We start from the raw sequence: 23875 nt of genomic DNA, 5'->3' as shown, positions 1-23875 counted from the left end.
CTCCTGTCATCCTCTCATCATCCTCTTATATTCCTCCTGTCCTCCTCTCATCACCCTCTTATATTCCTCCTGTCCTCCTCTCATCACCCTCTTATATCCTCCTGTCCTCTCCATCACCCTCTTATATTCCTCCTGTCCTCTCATCATCCTCTTATATTCCTCCTGTCCTCCTCTCATCATCCTCTTATATTCCTCCTGTCCTCTCATCACCCTCTTATATTCCTCCTGTCCTCCTCTCATCATCCTCTTATATTCCTCCTGTCCTCCTCTCATCATCCCTCTTATATTCCTCCTGTCCTCTCATCACCCTCTTATATTCCTCCTGTCCTCCTCTCTCATCCTCTTATATTCCTCCTGTCCTCCTCTCATCATCCTCTTATATTCCCTCCTGTCTCTCTCATCACCCTCTTATATTCCCTCCTGTCCTCCTCTCATCACCCTCTTATATTCCTCCGTCCTCCTCTCATCATCCCTCTTATATTCCTCCTGTCCTCCTCTCATCACCCTCTTATATTCCTCCTCTCATCACCCTCTTATATTCCTCTGTCCTCTCATCACCCTCTTATATTCCTCCTGTCCTCCTCTCATCATCCTCTTATATTCCTCCTGTCCTCCTCTCATCATCCCTCTTATATTCCTCCTGTCCTCCTCTCATCATCCTCTTATATTCCTCCTGTCCTCCTCTCATCATCCTCTTATATTCCTCCTGTCCTCCTCTCATCACCCTCTTATATTCCTCCTGTCCTCTCATCACCCTCTTTATATTCCTCCTGTCCTCCTCTCATCATCCTCTTATATTCCTCCTGTCCTCTCATCACCCTCTTATATTCCTCCTGTCCTCCTCTCATCATCCTCTTATATTCCTCCTGTCCTCCTCTCATCATCCTCTTATATTCCTCCTGTCCTCTCATCATCCTCTTATATTCCTCCTGTCCTCCTCTCATCATCCTCTTATATTCCTCCTGTCCTCCTCTCATCACCCTCTTATATTCCTCCTGTCCTCTCATCACCCTCTTATATTCCTCCTGTCCTCTTCATCACCCTCTTATATTCCTCCTGTCCTCCTCTCATCATCCCTCTTATATTCCTCCTGTCCTCCTCTCATCATCCTCTTATATTCCTCCTGTCCTCCCTCATCACCCTCTTATATTCCTCCTGTCCTCCTCTCATCATCCTCTTATATTCCTCCTGTCCTCCCTCATCATCCCTCTTATATTCCTCCTGTCCTCCTCTCATCATCCCTCTTATATTCCTCCTGTCCTCTCATCACCCTCTTATATTCCTCCTGTCCTCCTCTCATCACCCTCTTATATTCCTCCTGTCCTCCTCTCATCATCCTCTTATATTTCCTCCTGTCCTCCTCTCATCATCCTCTTATATTCCTCCTGTCCTCCTCTCATCACCCTCTTATATTCCTCCTGTCCTCCTCTCATCATCCTCTTATATTCCTCCTGTCCTCCTCTCATCACCCTCTTATATTCCTCCTGTCCTCCTCTCATCACCCTCTTATATTCTCCTGTCCTCCTCATCATCCTCTTATATTCCTCCTGTCCTCCTCTCATCACCCTCTTATATTCCTCCTGTCCTCTCATCATCCTCTTATATTCCTCCTGTCCTCCTCTCATCACCCTCTTATATTCCTCCTGTCCTCCTCTCATCACCCTCTTATATTCCTCCTGTCCTCCTCTCATCACCCTCTTATATTCCTCCTGTCCTCCTCTCATCACCCTCTTATATTCCTCCTGTCCTCCTCTCATCACCCTCTTATATTCCTCCTGTCTCCTCTCATCACCCTCTTATATTCCTCCTGTCCTCCTCTCATCATCCTCTTATATTCCTCCTGTCCTCTCTCATCACCCTCTTATATTCCTCCTGTCCTCTCATCACCCTCTTATATTCCTCCTGTCCTCCTCTCATCATCCTCTTATATTCCTCCTGTCCTCCTCTCATCACCTCTTATATTCCTCCTGTCCTCTCATCACCCTCTTATATTCCTCCTGTCCTCCTCTCATCATCCTCTTATATTCCTCCTGTCCTCCTCTCATCACCCTCTTATATTCCTCCTGTCCTCCTCTCATCATCCTCTTATATTCCTCCTGTCCTCCTCTCATCATCCTCTTATATTCCTCCTGTCCTCCTCTCATCACCCTCTTATATTCCTCCTGTCCTCTCATCACCCTCTTATATTCCTCCTGTCCTCCTCTCATCACCCTCTTATATTCTCCTGTCCTCCTCTCATCACCCTCTTATATTCCTCCTGTCCTCCCTCATCACCTCTTATATTCCTCCTGTCCTCCTCTCATCATCCTCTTATATTCCTCCTGTCCTCTCTCATCATCCTCTTATATTCCTCCTGTCCTCCCTCATCATCCTCTTATATTCCTCCTGTCCTCTCATCATCCTCTTATATTCCTCCTGTCCTCCTCTCATCATCCTCTTATATTCCTCCTGTCCTCCTCTCATCACCCTCTTATATTCCTCCTGTCCTCCTCATCATCCCTCTTATATTCCTCCTGTCCTCTCATCACCCTCTTTATATTCCTCCTGTCCTCCTCTCATCATCCTCTTATATTCCTCCTGTCCTCTCATCATCCTCTTATATTCCTCCTGTCTCCTCTCATCATCCCTCTTATATTCCTCCTGTCCTCCTCTCATCACCTCTTATATTCCTCCTGTCCTCCTCTCATCACCCTCTTATATTCCTCCTGTCCTCCTCTCATCACCCTCTTATATTCCTCCTGTCCTCCTCTCATCACCCTCTTATATTCCTCCTGTCCTCTCTCATCATCCTCTTATATTCCTCCTGTCCTCCTCTCATCATCCTCTTATATTCCTCCTGTCCTCCTCTCATCACCCTCTTATATTCCTCCTGTCCTCCTCTCATCACCCTCTTATATTCCTCCTGTCCTCCTCTCATCACCCTCTTATATTCCTCCTGTCCTCCTCTCATCACCTCTTATATTCCTCCTGTCTCCTCTCATCATCCCTCTTATATTCCTCCTGTCCTCTCATCACCCTCTTATATTCCTCCTGTCCTCCTCTCATCATCCTCTTATATTCCTCCTGTCCTCCTCTCATCATCCTCTTATATTCCTCCTGTCCTCCTCTCATCACCCTCTTATATTCCTCCTGTCCTCCTCTCATCATCCCTCTTATATTCCTCCTGTCCTCCTCTCATCACCCTCTTATATTCCTCCTGTCCTCCTCTCATCACCCTCTTATATTCCTCCTGTCCTCCTCTCATCATCCTCTTATATTCCTCCTGTCCTCCTCTCATCACCCTCTTATATTCCTCCTGTCCTCCTCTCATCATCCTCTTATATTCCTCTGTCCTCTCATCACCCTCTTATATTCCTCCTGTCCTCCTCTCATCACCCTCTTATATTCCTCCTGTCCTCCTCTCATCACCCTCTTATATTCCTCCTGTCCTCCTCTCATCACCCTCTTATATTCCTCCTGTCCTCCTCTCATCATCCCTCTTATATTCCTCCTGTCCTCCTCATCACCCTCTTATATTCCTCCTGTCCTCCTCTCATCATCCTCTTATATTCCTCCTGTCCTCCTCTCATCACCCTCTTATATTCCTCCTGTCCTCTCATCATCCTCTTATATTCCTCCTGTCCTCCTCTCATCATCCTCTTATATTCCTCCTGTCCTCTCTCATCACCCTCTTATATTCCTCCTGTCCTCCTCTCATCACCCTCTTATATTCCTCCTGTCCTCTCATCACCTCTCTTATATTCCTCACTGTCCTCCTCTCATCATCCTCTTATATTCCTCCTGTCCTCCTCTCATCACCCTCTTATATTCACTCCTGTCCTCCTCATCACCCTCTTATATTCCTCCTGTCCCTCTCATCATCCTCTTATATTCCTCCTGTCCTCTCATCACCCTCTTATATTCCTCCTGTCCTCCTCTCATCATCCTCTTATATTCCTCCTGTCCTCCTCTCATCACCCTCTTATATTCCTCCTGTCCCTCCTCTCATCATCCTCTTATATTCCTCCTGTCCTCCTCTCATCACCCTCTTATATTCCTCCTGTCCTCCTCTCATCACCCTCTTATATTCCTCCTGTCCTCCTCTCATCACCCTCTTATATTCCTCCTGTCCTCCTCTCATCATCCCTCTTATATTCCTCCTGTCCTCTCATCACCCTCTTATATTCCTCCTGTCCTCCTCTCATCATCCTCTTATATTCCTCCTGTCCTCCTCTCATCTCCCTCTTATATTCCTCCTGTCCTCCTCTCATCACCCTCTTATATTCCTCCTGTCCTCCTCTCATCACCCTCTTATATTCCTCCTGTCCTCCTCTCATCATCCTCTTATATTCCTCCTGTCCTCCTCTCATCATCCTCTTATATTCCTCCTGTCCTCTCTCATCACCCTCTTATATTCCTCCTGTCCTCCTCTCATCACCCTCTTATATTCCTCCTGTCCTCCTCTCAATCACCCTCTTATATTCCTCCTGTCCTCCTCTCATCACCCTCTTATATTCCTCCTGTCCTCCTCTCATCACCCTCTTATATTCCTCCTGTCCTCCTCTCATCACCTCTTATATTCCTCCTGTCCTCTCTCATCACCCTCTTATATTCCTCCTGTCCTCTCATCACCCTCTTATATTCCTCCTGTCCTCCTCTCATCACCCTCTTATATTCCTCCTGTCCTCCTCTCATCATCCTCTTATATTCCTCCTGTCCTCTCATCACCCTCTTATATTCCTCCTGTCCTCCTCTCATCATCCTCTTATATTCCTCCTGTCCTCCTCTCATCATCCTCTTATATTCCTCCTGTCTCCTCCTCTCATCATCCTCTTATATTCCTCCTGTCCTCCTCTCATCACCCTCTTATATTCCTCCTGTCCTCCTCTCATCACCCTCTTATATTCCTCCTGTCCTCCTCATCATCCTCTTATATTCCTCCTGTCCTCCTCTCATCACCCTCTTATATTCCTCCTGTCCTCCTCATCATCCCTCTTATATTCCTCCTGTCCTCCTCTCATCACCCTCTTATATTCCTCCTGTCCTCCTCTCATCATCCCTCTTATATTCCTCCTGTCCTCCTTCATCATCCTCTTATATTCCTCCTGTCCTCCTCTCATCACCCTCTTATATTCCTCCTGTCCTCCTCTCATCGTCCCTCTTATATTCCCTCCCTGTCCTCCTCTCATCATCCTCTTATATTCCTCCTGTCCTCCTCTCATCATCCTCTTATATTCCTCCTGTCCTCCTCTCATCACCCTCTTATATTCCTCCTGTCCTCCTCTCATCATCCTCTTATATTCCTCCTGTCCTCCTCTCATCATCCCTCTTATATTCCTCCTGTCCTCCTCTCATCACCCTCTTATATTCCTCCTGTCCTCCTCATCATCCTCTTATATTCCTCCTGTCCCTCCTCTCATCACCCTCTTATATTCCTCCTGTCTCCTCTCATCACCCTCTTATATTCCTCCTGTCCTCCTCTCATCACCTCTTATATTCCTCCTGTCCTCTCATCACCCTCTTATATTCCTCCTGTCCTCTCTCATCATCCTCTTATATTCCTCCTGTCCTCCTCTCATCACCCTCTTATATTCCTCCTGTCCTCCTCTCATCACCCTCTTATATTCCTCCTGTCCTCCTCTCATCACCCTCTTATATTCCTCCTGTCCTCCTCTCATCACCCTCTTATATTCCTCCTGTCCTCCCTCATCATCCTCTTATATTCCTCCTGTCCTCCTCTCATCACCCTCTTATATTCCTCCTGTCCTCCTCTCATCACCCTCTTATATTCCTCCTGTCCTCCTCTCATCACCCTCTTATATTCCTCCTGTCCTCTCATCATCCTCTTATATTCTCCTGTCCTCTCATCACCCTCTTATATTCCTCCTGTCCTCTCATCATCCTCTTATATTCCTCTTGTCCTCCTCTCATCACCCTCTTATATTCCTCCTGTCCTCCTCTCATCACCCTCTTATATTCCTCCTGTCCTCTCATCACCCTCTTATATTCCTCCTGTCCTCCTCTCATCACCCTCTTATATTCCTCCTGTCCTCCTCTCATCATCCCTCTTATATTTCCTCCTGTCCTCTTCATCACCCTCTTATATTCCTCCTGTCCCTCTCATCACCCTCTTATATTCCTCCTGTCCTCTCTCATCATCCTCTTATATTCCTCCTGTCCTCCTCTCATCACCCTCTTATATTCCTCCTGTCCTCCTCTCATCATCCTCTTATATTCCTCCTGTCCTCCTCATCACCCTCTTATATTCCTCCTGTCCTCCTCTCATCACCCTCTTATATTCCTCCTGTCCTCCTCTCATCACCCTCTTATATTCCTCCTGTCCTCTCATCACCCTCTTATATTCCTCCTGTCCTCCTCTCATCACCCTCTTATATTCCTCCTGTCCTCCTCTCATCATCCTCTTATATTCCTCCTGTCCTCCTCTCATCATCCTCTTATATTCCTCCTGTCCTCTCATCATCCTCTTATATTCCTCCCTGTCCTCTCATCATCCTCTTATATTCCTCCTGTCCTCCTCTCATCATCCTCTTATATTCCTCCTGTCCTCCCTCTCATCACCCTCTTATATTCCTCCTGTCCTCCTCTCATCATCCTCTTATATTCCTCCTGTCCTCCTCTCATCATCCTCTTATATTCCTCCTGTCCTCCTCTCATCACCCTCTTATATTCCTCCTGTCCTCCTCTCATCACCCTCTTATATTCCTCCTGTCCTCCTCTCATCACCCTCTTATATATTCCTCCTGTCCTCCTCTCATCATCCTCTTATATTCCTCCTGTCCTCCTCATCACCCTCTTATATTCCTCCTGTCCTCCTCTCATCACCCTCTTATATTCCCTCCTGTCCTCCTCTCATCACCCTCTTATATTCCTCCTGTCCTCCTCTCATCATCCTCTTATATTCCTCCTGTCCTCCTCTTCATCACCCCTCTTATATTCCTCCTGTCCTCCTCTCATCATCCTCTTATATTCCTCCTGTCCTCTCATCACCCTCTTATATTCCTCCTGTCCTCCTCTCATCATCCTCTTATATTCCTCCTGTCCTCCTCTCATCACCCTCTTATATTCCTCCTGTCCTCCTCTCATCATCCTCTTATATTCCTCCTGTCCTCCTCTCATCACCCTCTTATATTCCTCCTGTCCTCCTCTCACATCCCTTATATTCCTCCTGTCCCTCTCATCATCCTCTTATATTCCTCCTGTCCTCCTCTCATCATCCTCTTATATTCCTCCTGTCTCCTCTCATCATCCTCTTATATTCCTCCTGTCCTCCTCTCATCACCCTCTTATATTCCTCCTGTCCTCCTCTCATCATCCTCTTATATTCCTCCTGTCCTCCTCTCATCACCCTCTTATATTCCTCCTGTCCTCCACTCATCACCCTCTTATATTCCTCCTGTCCTCCACTCATCACCCTCTTATATTCCTCCTGTCCCTCTCATCACCCTCTTATATTCCTCCTGTCCTCTCATCATCCCTCTTATATTCCTCCTGTCCTCCTCTCATCATCCTCTTATATTCCTCCTGTCCTCCTCTCATCATCCTCTTATATTCCTCCTGTCCTCCTCCCATCATCCTCTTATATTCCTCCTGTCCTCCTCTCATCACCCTCTTATATTCCTCCTGTCCTCCTCTCATCACCCTCTTATATTCCTCCTGTCCTCTCATCATCCTCTTATATTCCTCCTGTCCTCTCATCATCCTCTTATATTCCTCCTGTCCTCCTCTCATCACCCTCTTATATTCCTCCTGTCCTCCTCTCATCACCCTCTTATATTCCTCCTGTCCTCCTCTCATCATCCTCTTATATTCCTCCTGTCCTCCTCTCATCACCCTCTTATATTCCTCCTGTCCTCCTCTCATCACCCTCTTATATTCCTCCTGTCCTCCTCTCATCACCCTCTTATATTCCTCCTGTCCTCCTCTCATCATCCTCTTATATTCCTCCTGTCCTCCTCTCATCATCCTCTTATATTCCTCCTGTCCTCCTCTCATCATCCTCTTATATTCCTCCTGTCCTCCTCTCATCACCCTCTTATATTCCTCCTGTCCTCCTCTCATCATCCTCTTATATTCCTCCTGTCCTCCTCTCATCATCCTCTTATATTCCTCCTGTGTCTCCTCTCATCACCCTCTTATATTCCTCCTGTCCTCCTCTCATCACCCTCTTATATTCCTCCTGTCCTCTCATCACCCTCTTATATTCCTCCTGTCCTCCTCTCATCATCCTCTTATATTCCTCCTGTCCTCCTCTCATCATCCTCTTATATTCCTCCTGTCCTCCTCTCATCACCCTCTTATATTCCTCCTGTCCTCCTCTCATCATCCTCTTATATTCCTCCTGTCCTCCTCTCATCATCCTCTTATATTCCTCCTGTCCTCCTCTCATCACCCTCTTATATTCCTCCTGTCCTCCTCTCATCACCCTCTTATATTCCTCCTGTCCTCTCATCACCCTCTTATATTCCTCCTGTCCTCCTCTCATCATCCTCTTATATTCCTCCTGTCCTCCTCTCATCATCCTCTTATATTCCTCCTGTCCTCCTCCCATCATCCTCTTATATTCCTCCTGTCCTCCTCTCATCACCCTCTTATATTCCTCCTAGTCCTCCTCTCATCAGCCCTCTTATATTCCTCCTGTCCCTCTCATCATCCTCTTATATTCCTCCTGTCCTCTTCATCATCCTCTTATATTCCTCCTGTCCTCCTCTCATCACCCTCTATATTCCTCCTGTCCTCCTCTCATCACCCTCTTATATTCCTCCTGTCCTCCTCTCATCATCCTCTTATATTCCTCCTGTCCTCCTCTCATCATCCTCTTATATTCCTCCTGTCCTCCTCTCATCATCCTCTTATATTCCTCCTGTCCTCCTCATCATCCTCTTATATTCCTCCTGTCCTCCTCTCATCACCCTCTTATATTCCTCCTGTCCTCCTCTCATCATCCTCTTATATTCCTCCTGTCCTCCTCTCATCATCCTCTTATATTCCTCCTGTCCTCCTCTCATCACCCTCTTATATTCCTCCTGTCCTCCTCTCATCACCCTCTTATATTCCTCCTGTCCTCTCTCATCACCCTCTTATATTCCTCCTGTCCTCCTCTCATCATCCTCTTATATTCCTCCTGTCCTCCTCTCATCATCCTCTTATATTCCTCCTGTCCTCCTCTCATCATCCTCTTATATTCTCTCCTGTCCTCCTCTCATCATCCTCTTATATTCCTCCTGTCCTCCTCTCATCACCCTCTTATATTCCTCCTGTCCTCCTCTCATCACCCTCTTATATTCCTCCTGTCCTCCTCATCATCACCCTCTTATATTCCCTCCTGTCCTCCTCTCATCACCCTCTTATATTCCTCCTGTCCTCTCATCATCCTCTTATATTCCTCCTGTCCTCCTCTCATCACCCTCTTATATTCCTCCTGTCCTCTCATCATCCCTCTATATTCCTCCTGTCCTCCTCTCATCACCCTCTTATATTCCTCCTGTCCTCTCATCACCCTCTTATATTCCTCCTGTCCTCCTCCATCATCCTCTTATATTCCTCCTGTCCTCCTCTCATCACCCTCTTATATTCCTCCTCTCATCATCCTCTTATATTCCTCCTGTCCTCCTCTCATCACCCTCTATATTCCTCCTCTCATCATCCTCTTATATTCCTCCTGTCCTCCTCTCATCACCCTCTTATATTCCTCCTGTCCTCCTCTCATCACCCTCTTATATTCCTCCTGTCCTCCTCTCATCACCCTCTTATATTCCTCCTCTCATCATCCTCTTATATTCCTCCTGTCCTCCTCTCATCACCCTCTTATATTTCTCCTGTCCTCCTCTCATCACCCTCTTATATTCCTCCTGTCCTCCTCCATCACCCTCTTATATTCCTCCTGTCCTCCTCTCATCATCCTCTTATATTCCTCCTGTCCTCTCATCATCCTCTTATATTCCTCCTGTCCTCCTCTCATCATCCTCTTATATTCCTCCTGTCCTCTCATCACCCTCTTATATTCCTCCTGTCCTCCTCTCATCACCCTCTTATATTCCTCCTGTCCTCCTCTCATCACCCTCTTATCTCCGTCCTCTCATCACCCTCTTATAATTCCTCCTGTCCTCTCATCATCCTCTTATATTCCTCCTGTCATCATCCTCTTATATTCCTCCTGTCCTCCTCTCATCACCCTCTTATATTCCTCCTGTCCTCCTCTCATCACCCTCTTATATTCCTCCTGTCCTCCTCTCATCACCCTCTTATATTCCTCCTGTCCTCCTCCTCATCACCCTCTTATATTCCTCCTGTCCTCTTCCTCTCATCACCCTCTTATATTCCTCCTGTCCTCTCATCATCCTCTTATATTCCTCCTGTCCTCTCATCATCCTCTTATATTCCTCCTGTCCTCCTCTCATCACCCTCTTATATTCCTCCTGTCCCTCTCATCATCCTCTTATATTCCTCCTGTCCTCCTCTCATCATCCTCTTATATTCCTCCTGTCCTCCTCTCATCATCCTCTTATATTCCTCCTGTCCTCTCATCACCCTCTTATATTCCTCCTGTCCTCCTCTCATCATCCTCTTATATTCCTCCTCTCATCACCCTCTTATATTCCTCCTGTCCTCCTCTCATCACCCTCTTATATTCCTCCTGTCCTCCTCTCATCATCCTCTTATATTCCTCCTGTCCTCCTCTCATCACCCTCTTATATTCCTCCTGTCCTCCTCTCATCACCCTCTTATATTCCTCCTGTCCTCCTCTCATCACCCTCTTATATTCCTCCTGTCCTCTCATCACCCTCTTATATTCCTCCTGTCCTCCTCTCATCATCCTCTTATATTCCTCCTGTCCTCTCATCATCCTCTTATATTCCTCCTGTCATCATCCTCTTATATTCCTCCTGTCCTCCTCTCATCATCCTCTTATATTCCTCCTGTCCTCCTCTCATCATCCTCTTATATTCCTCCTGTCCTCCTCTCATCATCCTCTTATATTCCTCCTGTCCTCCTCTCATCATCCTCTTATTCCTCCTGTCCTCTCATCATCCTCTAATATTCCTCCTGTCCTCTCATCATCCTCTTATATTCCTCCTGTCCTCTCATCATCCTCTTATATTCCTCCTGTCCTCCTCTCATCACCCTCTTATATTCCTCCTGTCCTCTCATCATCCTCTTATATTCCTCCTGTCCTCTCATCATCCTCTTATATTCCTCCTGTCCTCTCATCATCCTCTTATATTCCTCCTGTCATCATCCTCTTATATTCCTCCTGTCCTCCTCTCATCATCCTCTTATATTCCTCCTGTCCTCCTCTCATCATCCTCTTATATTCCTCCTGTCCTCTCATCATCCTCTTATATTCCTCCTGTCATCATCCTCTTATATTCCTCCTGTCCTCCTCTCATCACCCTCTTATATTCCTCCTGTCCTCTCATCATCCTCTTATATTCCTCCTGTCCTCTCATCATCCTCTTATATTCCTCCTGTCCTCTCATCATCCTCTTATATTCCTCCTGTCATCATCCTCTTATATTCCTCCTGTCCTCCTCTCATCATCCTCTTATATTCCTCCTGTCCTCCTCTCATCATCCTCTTATATTCCTCCTGTCCTCTCATCATCCTCTTATATTCCTCCTGTCATCATCCTCTTATATTCCTCCTGTCCTCCTCTCATCACCCTCTTATATTCCTCCTGTCCTCTCATCATCCTCTTATATTCCTCCTGTCCTCTCATCATCCTCTTATATTCCTCCTGTCCTCTCATCATCCTCTTATATTCCTCCTCTCATCACCCTCTTATATTCCTCCTGTCCTCTCATCACCCTCTTATATTCCTCCTGTCCTCCTCTCATCATCCTCTTATATTCCTCCTGTCCTCTCATCACCCTCTTATATTCCTCCTGTCCTCCTCTCATCACCCTCTTATATTCCTCCTGTCCTCTCATCACCCTCTTATATTCCTCCTGTCCTCCTCTCATCACCCTCTTATATTCCTCCTGTCCTCCTCTCATCACCCTCTTATATTCCTCCTGTCCTCTCATCATCCCTCTTATATTCCTCCTGTCCTCCTCTCATCACCCTCTTATATTCCTCCTGTCCTCTCATCATCCTCTTATATTCCTCCTGTCCTCCTCTCATCATCCTCTTATATTCCTCCTGTCCTCTCATCATCCTCTTATATTCCTCCTGTCATCATCCTCTTATATTCCTCCTGTCCTCTCATCATCCTCCTCTTATATTCCTCCTGTCCTCCTCTCATCATCCTCTTATATCCTCCTGTCCTCTCATCACCCTCTTATATTCCTCCTGTCCTCCTCTCATCACCCTCTTTTATTCCTCCTGTCATCATCCTCTTATATTCCTCCTGTCCTCCTCTCATCATCCTCTTATATTCCTCCTGTCCTCCTCTCATCATCCTCTTATATTCCTCCTGTCCTCCTCTCATCACCCTCTTATATTCCTCCTGTCCTCCTCTCATCACCCTCTTATATTCCTCCTGTCCTCTCATCACCCTCTTATATTCCTCCTGTCCTCCTCTCATCACCCTCTTATATTCCTCCTGTCCTCCTCTCATCATCCTCTTATATTCCTCCTGTCCTCCTCTCATCATCCTCTTATATTCCTCCTGTCCTCCTCTCATCACCCTCTTATATTCCTCCTGTCCTCCTCTCATCACCCTCTTATATTCCTCCTGTCCTCTCATCATCCTCTTATATTCCTCCTGTCCTCTCATCACCCTCTTATATTCCTCCTGTCCTCCTCTCATCACCCTCTTATATTCCTCCTGTCCTCCTCTCATCACCCTCTTATATTCCTCTGTCCTCCTCTCATCACCCTCTTATATTCCTCCTGTCCTCCCTCTCATCATCCTCTTATATTCCTCCTGTCCTCCTCTCATCATCCTCTTATATTCCTCCTGTCCTCTCATCATCCTCTTATATTCCTCCTGTCCTCCTCTCATCATCCTCTTATATTCCTCCTGTCCTCCTCTCATCACCCTCTTATATTCCTCCTGTCCTCCTCTCATCATCCTCTTATATTCCTCCTGTCCTCCTCTCATCACCCTCTTATATTCCTCCTGTCCTCCTCTCATCATCCTCTTATATTCCTCCTGTCATCACCCTCTTATATTCCTCCTGTCATCACCCTCTTATATTCCTCCTGTCCTCCTCTCATCACCCTCTCTTATTCCTCCTGTCATCACCCTGTAATGTTCCTCCTGTCCTCCTCTCATCACCCTCTTTTATTCCTCCTGTCATCACCCTCTAATGTTCCTCCTGTCCTCATTTTCTCTGTCGTCTCTTCAGGTTGGAGAACCGCATGGTGACCGACATAAACACTATCATGCAGTTACTGCAGAAGCAGATGGTCATCGTCCCCCCATCATACAGCACCGTCTCCTCCCCCCCTCAGATGTCCGGCTGCCCCCCGTGTGGAGAGCAGACCATTGCATCCTCTTCTCAGGTAAGCTGACGTATTATGCAGACTATTACATCACTGACCTCTCCTGGGATCTGCAGAACATCGCCCTGTCCCCTCTTCCTCCTTATACACAATGAGATATTCTGCATGGCATTACACCACTGACCCCTCTCTGCAGAGTATTACTCCTGACACTTACATTCTGCAGACTATTGCACCTCTCTTTCTCCTGTAGGTTTTTGAATACCAGGATGTGGAGGGAATGAAGTATAAGTTATGTGAAATGCCCTCTGGCCCCCCAGACTCTCCACGCGGAGCCCACCTACAGCCCTCGACGCCTCTCACTCCCCCGGGAACTTGGAGGACCCATTGGACTTGAGGACCCCACAGAGACATTGCTCTGACCCGGGCAGTTAGGGGCAGGTACTTTGGGGAAACTACTGTCAGAATATGGGCACAAGCCAAACCCTGGCACCGTAAGAATAAAAAAAAAAAAAAAAAAGAATAAAGGCCATATGAAGTCACGCCAGGAAAACGTCGTAGCACAGACACCCGTCATGGCGTTCTACAAGTGGACGGACGCAGCGGGTGATGGAAATACAGAGCAGAATCCTCCCGTACTGGGGGAGGCTGGAACCATATGTGGAAATTCTGCATCATAACAGGCTAAAGACCTTTCTGTGATATCATCGCCTCGAGCGCCAACCGCGGCCAGTCGTTTGTAGACGCAAAACCGCCGTGGTAGGACTCGGGCGACCCATAGTTTTCTGTCCATCTTCTATGATCACTCTCTTATCTAGGGGATGACACCGCGAGGAGTAACCAGGTAAAGAAGGGACTATATCATCCAGAAGACCGGGGTCTAATACTTTACTCCCGTTCTCCAGTGACGGAACGTTTTAGCTGCGCAGATACGGACTGATTCTAGGTTTGCTTCTAGGCGGTCGGACTGTTCCTATTTCAGACCTGTTTTGGGGGTTCCCTTTACTTGAGGAAGTGGGGTTTCCTTTAAGGCAGTGTTTCTTAACCAGGGTGCCTCCAGCTGTTGCAAAACTACAACTCCCAGCATGCCCGGACAGCCGAAGGCTGTCCGGGCATGCTGGGAGTTGTAGTTTTGCAACAGCTGGAGGCACCCTGGTTAAGAAACACTGCTCTAAAGGGGTACATTATTATTTAATTTCTTTTTTTTTTCCAAATCAACTGGTGCCAGAAAGTTAAACAGATGTGTAAATTATTTCTATTAAAAAAAATCTTAATCCTTCCAGTACTTATCAGCTGCTTTATGCTTCACAGGAAGTTCTTTCCTTTTTTTAATGTCCTCCTTTCTGCTGACACCTCTGTCCATTTTAGGAACTGTCCAGAGCAGGAGCAAATCCCCATAGAAAACTTCTCCTGCTCCGGACAGTTCCTAAAATATGTATATGTGACAACCTTTAAGGCAGTGGTCCCCAAACTGTGGCCCTCCAGATGTTGCAAAACTACAATTTGGCTGTCCAGGCATGCTGGGAGTTGTAGTTTTGCAACATCTGGAGGGCCACAGTTTGAGGACTACTGCTTTATGGGGTTGCCCCCTTGCAGGGAAAACCCTTTACTAGAACCCCCCTTAAAAACACCCTTTATTAGTTATTATTTAAAATCTCCCCTTGTGTTTGTTTTAAAATTCCAGTGAGATTGAGGTATTGATAGTGATTGTGCTTTTTAAACACTTACAAGGAGCACACGTTAGGGTCCAGATATACACTTATTACTGCGTGCTTAATATACAGCACACCTTAGTAACTGGTCCCCAAGCATAGGCTCCTATCTTACAACAATCCCCATATGATCACTGTGTTAAAAAAAAACACCTAGCTACTAGCCTCCCCGACGTTTCGCTGAATGGATCAGCTTTGTCAAAGGTAGCGAGGCTAACAAAGCTGATGCGTTTAGCGAAACGTCGGGGAGGCTAGTAGCTAGGTGTTTTTTTTTAACACAGTGATCATATGGGGATTGTTGTAAGATAGGAGCCTATGCTTGGGGACCAGTTACTAAGGTGTGCTGTATATTAAACACGCAGTAATAAGTGTATATCTGGACCCTAATGTGTGCTCCTTGTAAGTGTTTGGGGTATTGATAGTGATTGTGCTTTTTAAACACTTACAAGGAGCACACGTTAGGGTCCAGATATACACTTATTACTGCGTGCTTAATATACAGCACACCTTAGTAACTGGTCCCCAAGCATAGGCTCCTATCTTACAACAATCCCCATATGATCACTGTGTTAAAAAAAAACACCTAGCTACTAGCCTCCCCGACGTTTCGCTAAACGCATCAGCTTTGTTAGCCTCGCTACCTTTGACAAAGCTGATCCATTCAGCGAAACGTCGGGGAGGCTAGTAGCTAGGTGTTTTTTTTTAACACAGTGATCATATGGGGATTGTTGTAAGATAGGAGCCTATGCTTGGGGACCAGTTACTAAGGTGTGCTGTATATTAAACACGCAGTAATAAGTGTATATCTGGACCCTAATGTGTGCTCCTTGTAAGTGTTTAAAAAGCACAATCACTATCAATACCCCAATCTCACTGGAATTTTAAAACAAACACAAGGGGAGATTTTAAATACCGGTAATAACTAATAAAGAGTGTTTTTAAGGGGGGTTCTAGTAAAGGGTTTTCCCTGCGAGGGGGCAACCCCCTTAAAGGTTGTCACATAATTAGTTTGCCCTGTAACCTCCAGGGACAGTCATTTTGAATTTTAGTTCTTAAAATAGACAGAGGTGTCAGCAGAGAGCACTGTGGTCAGGCAGAAAGGAAATTCAAAAAGAAAACTTCCTGTCGAGCATACAACAAACAGCTGATAAGTACTGGAAGGATTAAAATTTTTTAATAGAAGTCATTTACAAATCTATTTAACTTTCTGGCACCAGTTGATTTAAAAAAAATAAAAAAAATATATATAAAATTTCCCAATGGAGTACCCCTTTAAGGTGAGATGTGTCTTCCGGTTCACAGATGTAATGTCCCGTTCACCAATGTAGTCTACACAGAGTTGGGTCTGGTCACCGATTGTCATGTAGGTCTTCACTGTTCTGTCACCATTAACTTCCTGAGTCTTCAGAGCGTCGTGTAAGACGCCGGGAGCGCGGACTGTTTGTTACCTTAGTCAATGACTGTGTTCTGGTCGCTCCAGTTAGGCCTCGGTCTGCACTGTCTCCACTTTGCCTCCAATCCAGACCTCTAGGAAAAGCACAAAGTTCTCGAGGAGCTTCTCAGGTGTAACCAAAGCCTCGCTGCCCATTTCCTGAGCTTAGGCTCGTGACATTTTTGGCGTTACAGATGCTGCTCTGCCGCTTGTTGTCCTGGAGATCCCACCGTGAAGGGCTCGAACAAGAGTATCTATCATAGGGCCGCCATGTTTGCTGCAGTCATACAGACCAATGACCTCTATGGAGGGTGATGTATGAGCTGGATATCCATTGTGGGTTTCTAGGTCACACTATGGATATCCAGACCACCAGCTTTTCGCACCCTGAAAATAGGGCAGCACATAGGAGACAGTGCATTACATTACAAGAAAAACATCAGCAGGGTCTACAGGAGCACCACACATAGACTGGTCACCAGACAAATGTACTCCGCCAGATCCAAATACTTTACTGCCCAGTGCACTACAGTAAAGTGTGTCCAGTACAGGATAGTAATCTATGCTCCCACAGCCTAAAAAAGATTTTGAATTCAGCTCTGGAGGTGACTGGAGTAAGAGATGACATCACTAAGTGCACATTATATTATAAGAATTATCCTTACAGAGGAATTCTAGTTTCAGCAAATGAAAGAATCTTCTGTAATGAAAAGCTATTCAGTTTTCACTATGTTATGTTCCTCTCATCACCCTCTTATGTTCCAGAGTTGTAGTTATGCAACAGCTGGAGGAAGCTGGGAGTTGTAGTTTTGCAACAGCTGGAGGCCTCTGGGAGTTGTAGTTATGCAACAGCTGGAGGCAGCTGGGAGTTGTAGTTATGCAACAGCTGGAGGCATCTGGGAGTTGTAGTTTTGCAACAGTTGGAGGCAGCTGGGAGTTGTAGTTTTGCAACAGTTGGAGGCAGCTGGGAGTTGTAGTTATGCAACAGCTGGAGGCATCTGGGAGTTGTAGTTTTGCAACAGTTGGAGGCAGCTGGGAGTTGTAGTTTTGCAACAGCTGGAGGCATCTGGGAGTTGTAGTTTTGCAACAGTTGGAGGCAGCTGGGAGTTGTAGTTATGCAACAGCTGGAGGCATCTGGGAGTTGTAGTTTTGCAACAGTTGGAGGCAGCTGGGAGTTGTAGTTTCGCAACAGTTGGAGGCAGCTGGGAGTTGTAGTTTTGCAACAGCTGGAGGCAGCTGGGAGTCGTAGTTATGCAACAGCTGGAGGCAGCTGGGAGTTGTAGTTTTGCAACAGCTGGAGGCATCTGGGAGTTGTAGTTTTGCAACAGCTGGAGGCACACTGGTTGGGATGCACTGCCCTAAAAGTATCCTTCCATTGGGTGAACTGTAAACTTGGAATGTATAGGGGCATGCTGGGAGTTGTAGTTATGCAACAGCTGGAGGCAGCTGGGAGTCGTAGTTTTGCAACAGCTGGAGGCACACTGGTTGGGATGCACGGCTGTCCGGGAATGCTGGGAGTTGTAGTTTTGCAACAGCTGGAGACAGGCTGCTTGGATAACACTGTTTTAGTCCCTTTATAGTATTTGTATAGTGTTTTATACTCTATTCACACCTAAAGCTGCATTCTAAATTCTACTAGATTTCTCACCGCTGCCCTCTGCTGGCTGGTTCAGTCTTTGCTGTGATACACTAAGGAACTCGGGGGGATTGTATATTGATGACAGACGCAAAGGGGCTGCCAGCAGAATTGTGAGCGCAGCTCTGGATGTAAATAAAGTAAAATGAATGATCGGAGTCAAGACCAAGACGAGGTAGTAAATGTTCTATACAGAGATTCCTGGGTGTAGGCGGATCTGTGGATACGTGAGGGGAGTGTCTGACGTTATGGGGGGACTCTACATAGAAGTTCCATAACTGAATATCTTTCACTACTTCTTCTGCCCTGATCCTTCACAGTCCTGTCTAATGTTATTGGAAACAGTCAGTAAGGTTGTGGACGGACGGCGCCACCATGAGGCAGGTGAGGACATAGAAGTGGCAGAGCAGCATCTGACCCCCGCTCTGCACAAGTCTGCTCCTCCTGCGCTGCTTGTCATCCCACCGCCGGCTGAGACGGGGTCCACCGGAATCCTTCAAGATGTCTACACCAGTGGTCTCCAACCTGCGGACCTCCAGATGTTGCAAAACTACAACTCCCAGCATGCCCGGACAGCCAACGGCTGTCCGGGCATGCTGGGAGTTGTAGTTTTGGAACATCTGGAGGTCCGCAGGTTGGAGACCACTGGTCTACACAGAAACGTACCCCCCCACAATGTAACGAATCTCGTTGTCTCATGTGACCGCGATGGGTGTTAAAAAAAACAGAGAATGTGCCTGCGATTTCTACCTTAAAGGGGTACTCCGGTGAAAAAACATTTTTTTCATATCAACTGGTGCCAGAAAGTTAAACAGATTTGTAAATTGCTTCTATAAAAATAAAAAAATTAAATCTTAATCCTTCCAGTACTTATCAGCTGCTGTATTCTCCACAGGAAGTTGTGTAGTTCTTTCCAGTCTGACCACAGTGCTCTCTGCTGACACCTCTGTCCATCTCAGCAACTGTCCAGAGCAGGAGAGGTTTGCTGTGGGGATCTGCTCGTACTCTGGACAGTTCCTGACACGGACAGAGGTGTCAGCAGAGAGCACTGTGGTCAGACTGGAAAGATCTAAACAACTTCCTGTGGAGTATACAGCAGCTGATAAGTACTGGAAGGATTCAGATTTTATTTTATTTTTTTAATAGAAGTAATTTTCAAATCTATTTAACTTTATGGGGCCAGTTGATATGAAAAAATATTGTTTTCCACCGGAGGACCCCTTTAAAGGATGGGAGATAGGATGTCTGATCGCGGGGGGTCCCGACGTTGGGGCCCCCAGCGATTTCCTACAGCAACTGACATTCTAAACAAACACTGGGTTCCTGTGGCAGTGGTTGTGATGTCACGGCCACGCCCCTCATACTGTGTCACGGCCACGCCCCTCATACTGTGTCACGCCACGCCCCTCATACTGTGTCACGGCCACGCCCCTCATACTGTGTCACACCACGCCCCTCATACTGTGTCACGGCCACGCCCCTCATACTGTGTCACGCCACGCCCCCTCCATTCATGTCTATGGGAGGGGGCATGTCGGCCGACACGCCCCCTCTTATTGACATGAATGGAGGGGGCATGGCATGACATCACGAGGGGGCGTGGCCGTGACATCACGATCACGGCCTCCGGCTCCGAGCGTTCTGAGTACCCGGAGTGCCCCTTTAAAATCTCCAGCGGTGTTGGTGCACTGGTTTGCACCCATGGCCGTCCCCAGCTTTTCGCTAACATTCTCTGTGTAGTTCTTAGGCGGTGTTCACACGATGGAATTTCCTTTTGTAGAATTTCGCCGTAAATTTCGCCAAATGTCCATTGACTTTAATGGGATTCCGCTGTGACCAATTTTGGGATTTCGAAATTCCTTAAAATTTTAAAGACGAGTCTTTAATTTTGCGGAATATTCCGCGGTGGAATCCCATTGAAGTCAATGGGGCTTGAATTTCCGCAGAATTCTGTGTTTAGAGGACACAATAATTCCGCCAAAGTTCAGTCGTGATTTCGGCGGAATTCCCGGCAGAATAGCGCAATTCTGCTCAGCAGCCTTGCGGAATTTTGCCGTGTGAACGAAGCCTTAGGATGTTCACGCTACAGTCCGCTCTACCGCCTTCACATTAATCTCAAAATCCGCTCTGCTCTACGGCCTTGTCCACCCTCCCCCTCTGTAAAATACGAATCGCCGTTTTCACGCAACAGACGCCATGATTGATACAAATGTATCAATAGTGATATGGTGATAATTCCAGTATTGGATGGGTGTGAACGAGGTCGTATCCATCACTGCTTTTTTTTTTTTGTAATCTGTGGCGCAGTGCAGGGGGTTGGGGGTTCAATTTGCGCCAATTTAATTGTGGAAGCGTCGTGTTATTTATTTCTTACTGTACATACGAATACTGAGGCTGCTGATTTTACTTTTCCAAAACACTTGGGGGGTAATCGTGCCTGAACAATGCAAAGCTCATGATTGTGCATCGTTTCGGCGGCGCGCTCGCCGCGTAGCGTCCCCTTCCCCTCCCCCTTTGACTTGTTAGTTTGGTTTTAGAAGCATCAGAATACGTTCTGCTTGCTGTATGTCTGATAGGATATTAGGATTTATTTTTTAGGTTTTTTTTTTTGCACAACTTTTTGCGCTCCTGAGGCATTTCGGATATGTCCTAAAAAATTACGAATCCCGACCGCCCCCCCCCCCATACCGGGTAATGCGGCCGATCTCTAGTACGTGCAAAACACACAGCTCTCTGCAGGGAAGTCCCAATACAAAGGTTACATTTCACCCGATGGATTGATAGTTTTCTGAATAGTGTGTCTCCAGCTGTTGCAAAACTACAACTCTCAGCATGCCCGGACAGCCGTTGGCTGTCCGGGCATGCTGGGAGTTGTAGTTTTGCAACAGCTGGAGACACAATTTTTTTTGAAAACACTGGTTTACCAGTCTACCTGTCCAGTTCATAACAACAGCAGGGGTTTTGTTACATTGTACCAGCTTTTATAAACTCAGATTTACTCATACTGACTTAAGCCAGTGTTTCCCAACCAGGGTGCCTCCAGCTGTTGCAAAACTACAACTCCCAGCATGCCCGGACATTGACTGTCCGGGGTATGCCGGGAGTTGTAGTTTTGCAACCATTGCAGGCATACTGGTCTCATTTTTGAGGCCCAAAAAAACTAAAAAAAATTACATAGATTTTTCAGGCAAAAATAATATTATAAAATTATATTTAAAAAAAAAAAAAAAAGACAAGTTTTTAGCTTTAAATGTATTTTTTCGTTTTTTTTTTTTTCTTTGGCGGCAGCAAAAGCTCCAAATTTAATTTTAAGAGAAAAAGCCTAGAAAATATATTAAAAAGTAAAAAAAATAGACTCAAAAACAAAAAAGGGAGGAAAAAGAAAGTTTTTAATTTTTAATGTATTTTTTAGGCTTCTTTTACACAAAATGTTTTTTGGAGCTTATGCTGCCGCCAAAGAAGAAGCCTAAAAAATTATCTAAAAAAAAAAAAGTAAAATCTAGAAATATTCAAAATCCCAAAATAGGCAGTATTTTTTTCTGCCTCAAACGCCCCCCCCCCCCCCCCCCCCCCCATTACTGTTTTTTTTTATTTTTTTTTGGGGGGGGGGGGAGTGATTTATAAAAAAAAAAAGGGAAGGGGGTGTAGTGACCATTTTGTAACAGCTGGAGGCACACTGGTTGGGAAGCCCTAAAGGTATCCTTCCATCGGGGGAACTGTAACCTTGGAATGTATGGGAACTTCCCTGCAGAGAGCTGCATGTTGTGCATGCTGGGAGTTGTAGTTTTGCAACAGCTGGAGACAGGCTGCTTGGATAACACTGTTTTAGTCACTTTATAGTATTTGTATAGTGTTTTATACTCCATTCACACCTAAAGCTGCATTCTAAATTCTACTAGATTTCTGTTCTCACCGCTGCCCTCTGCTGGCTGGTTCAGTCTTTGCTGTGGTCCACTAAGGGGGATGTAATTATTCCTTGCACCAGCGCAGAGTGGCAAAATATTGGCGCAAGCCCTGACTGTGCGCAAAAAGATTTTGTGCAAAAACGGGGCTTGCAAGAAGAAAAAAAATTGCGCAATTTTGATAATTTATATATATATTTATTTATAATAATTCCCCCCCCCCCCCCCCCGCAGTGTTTACACAAGTAGAATATGCTTAAACTTGCATTGAGGGGGCGGGGCGTGATGTCATGAGGGGGTGGGGCTATGTTGTCACGAGCTCCCGGTTCCAGCGTTCGGAACAGTTTGTTTCAAACGCTGAGCAGCGGAGGACCCCTTTAATCAGAATTAGAAAAACAGAGCTGATTTCTTCCAAGAACAGCACCACCCCTGTTCTCAGGTTGTGCATGGTATTGCATCTCAGTTCTATGAAAGCACAGTTGTAATACCACACACAATCTGAGGACAGGGGTGGCGCTGTTTCGGGAAGAAATTAGTTCTGGTTTTTTTTTCTAGCTCATCACTGCCCCTTTACTTATAGACCCTCGGGGCTGGAAGTACATGGGGGACATTGCTGCAGGGGGATGCTTTATAAAAAAAAAAATCACCTGACACGTTGAAACGGGGCAGCTGACAATGCAACAGTGTTGCAGTTGACTGTCTAAAAACATGCATCCCTGTGCCCCCTGCTGTTGCTGAGTACGGTTACTCTTCTTGGACCAGACCACGTGAGTACCCCACCGTCATATCCCAATACTATACTCCCACCATGAATGGTGTTTTTGTATAGCCTGATCCCTAAATTGACACCCCCTCCCTCTGATCGCTGGATGGATGTGTCCTCAGATGTTGATGGGACCGCCATGGGTGCCCTTTAAGGCCCGGACTATGTGACTGAAACGTCACATCTGTTATAATGTTACAAAAAAAAAAAAAAAAAAGTGTTCACCTTATTAGTATTTGGAACAGCCAATAGATATCAGAGCGGCACTGCCATTAAATAGACAACCGATAATTTGTGTTTCCGGATAAAGGATAGACAATGCAGGTACTTGGGCAATGCTCGTCTAACGGTGGTGCTAGGACATCAAACATTAAGAACAATCAGAAATAAAATCGCAGCAGATCAAGGCAGCAATCCTGCACTCACCGCAATAGTACGAGTCACACGGGACCTCCAGCAGACAAAATCAGTGTGGGGCGCTCAGAGGTGACTACCGGGGGTTTCACGCACAAAGGTAATGCGCTTCTTCCGGCCTCCTTGGAGGCCGGAAGAAGCGCATTACCTTTGTGCGTGAAACCGCCAGTAGTCACCTCTGTGCGTGAAACAGCCGGTAGTCACCTCTGTGCGTGAAACAGCCGGTAGTCACCTCTGTGCGTGAAACAGCCGGTAGTCACCTCTGAGCACCCCACGCTGATTTCGTCAGCTGGAGGTCCCGTGTGACTCGTACTATTGCGGTGAGTGTAGGATTGCTGTCTTGATCTGCTGCGATTTATTTATTAGTATTGAACTACACATTTAGTTGTCTCCACTTTAGCCAAAATTTTGTATGGCAGTCAGGTGACCCTCACAGATGACATCACACAGATATGGCTCCTCCCTCACTTGGCGATGCCTTCACTGATCAGATCCAAAGAGTAACCCGTATCCTTGTGCCAGAACCTCCCCTGGGCGCGCCCTCTCTATGAAGCCATCTTATCCCTCTCCGTGTTACCCTGGGTCCGTCCCGAGGAGGTGTGATGTGTATATAGCACCCTCTCCTTCTGC

The 23875-nt window shown here is 46.3% G+C and overlaps 1 protein-coding gene across 1 annotated transcript in view; it reads left to right on the top strand.

Moving 5' to 3' along the window:
- Positions 1 to 14429, top strand: part of KCNH2 (potassium voltage-gated channel subfamily H member 2) — a 400050-nt gene extending 385621 nt beyond the window's left edge. The window contains exons 16-17 of the mRNA XM_056518834.1: positions 13290 to 13446; positions 13640 to 14429. Of these exons, the coding sequence (XP_056374809.1) occupies positions 13290 to 13446; positions 13640 to 13783 (301 nt within the window). The 3' untranslated portion in view covers positions 13784 to 14429. The remainder of the gene's footprint in view (positions 1 to 13289; positions 13447 to 13639) is intronic.
- The last annotated feature ends 9446 nt before the right edge of the window (positions 14430 to 23875 follow it).

Source organism: Hyla sarda, chromosome 5 (assembly GCF_029499605.1).
Source record: "Hyla sarda isolate aHylSar1 chromosome 5, aHylSar1.hap1, whole genome shotgun sequence".
In the NCBI taxonomy this organism is placed as follows: domain Eukaryota; kingdom Metazoa; phylum Chordata; class Amphibia; order Anura; family Hylidae; genus Hyla; species Hyla sarda.
This window is presented reverse-complemented; position numbering and strand designations above follow the sequence as displayed.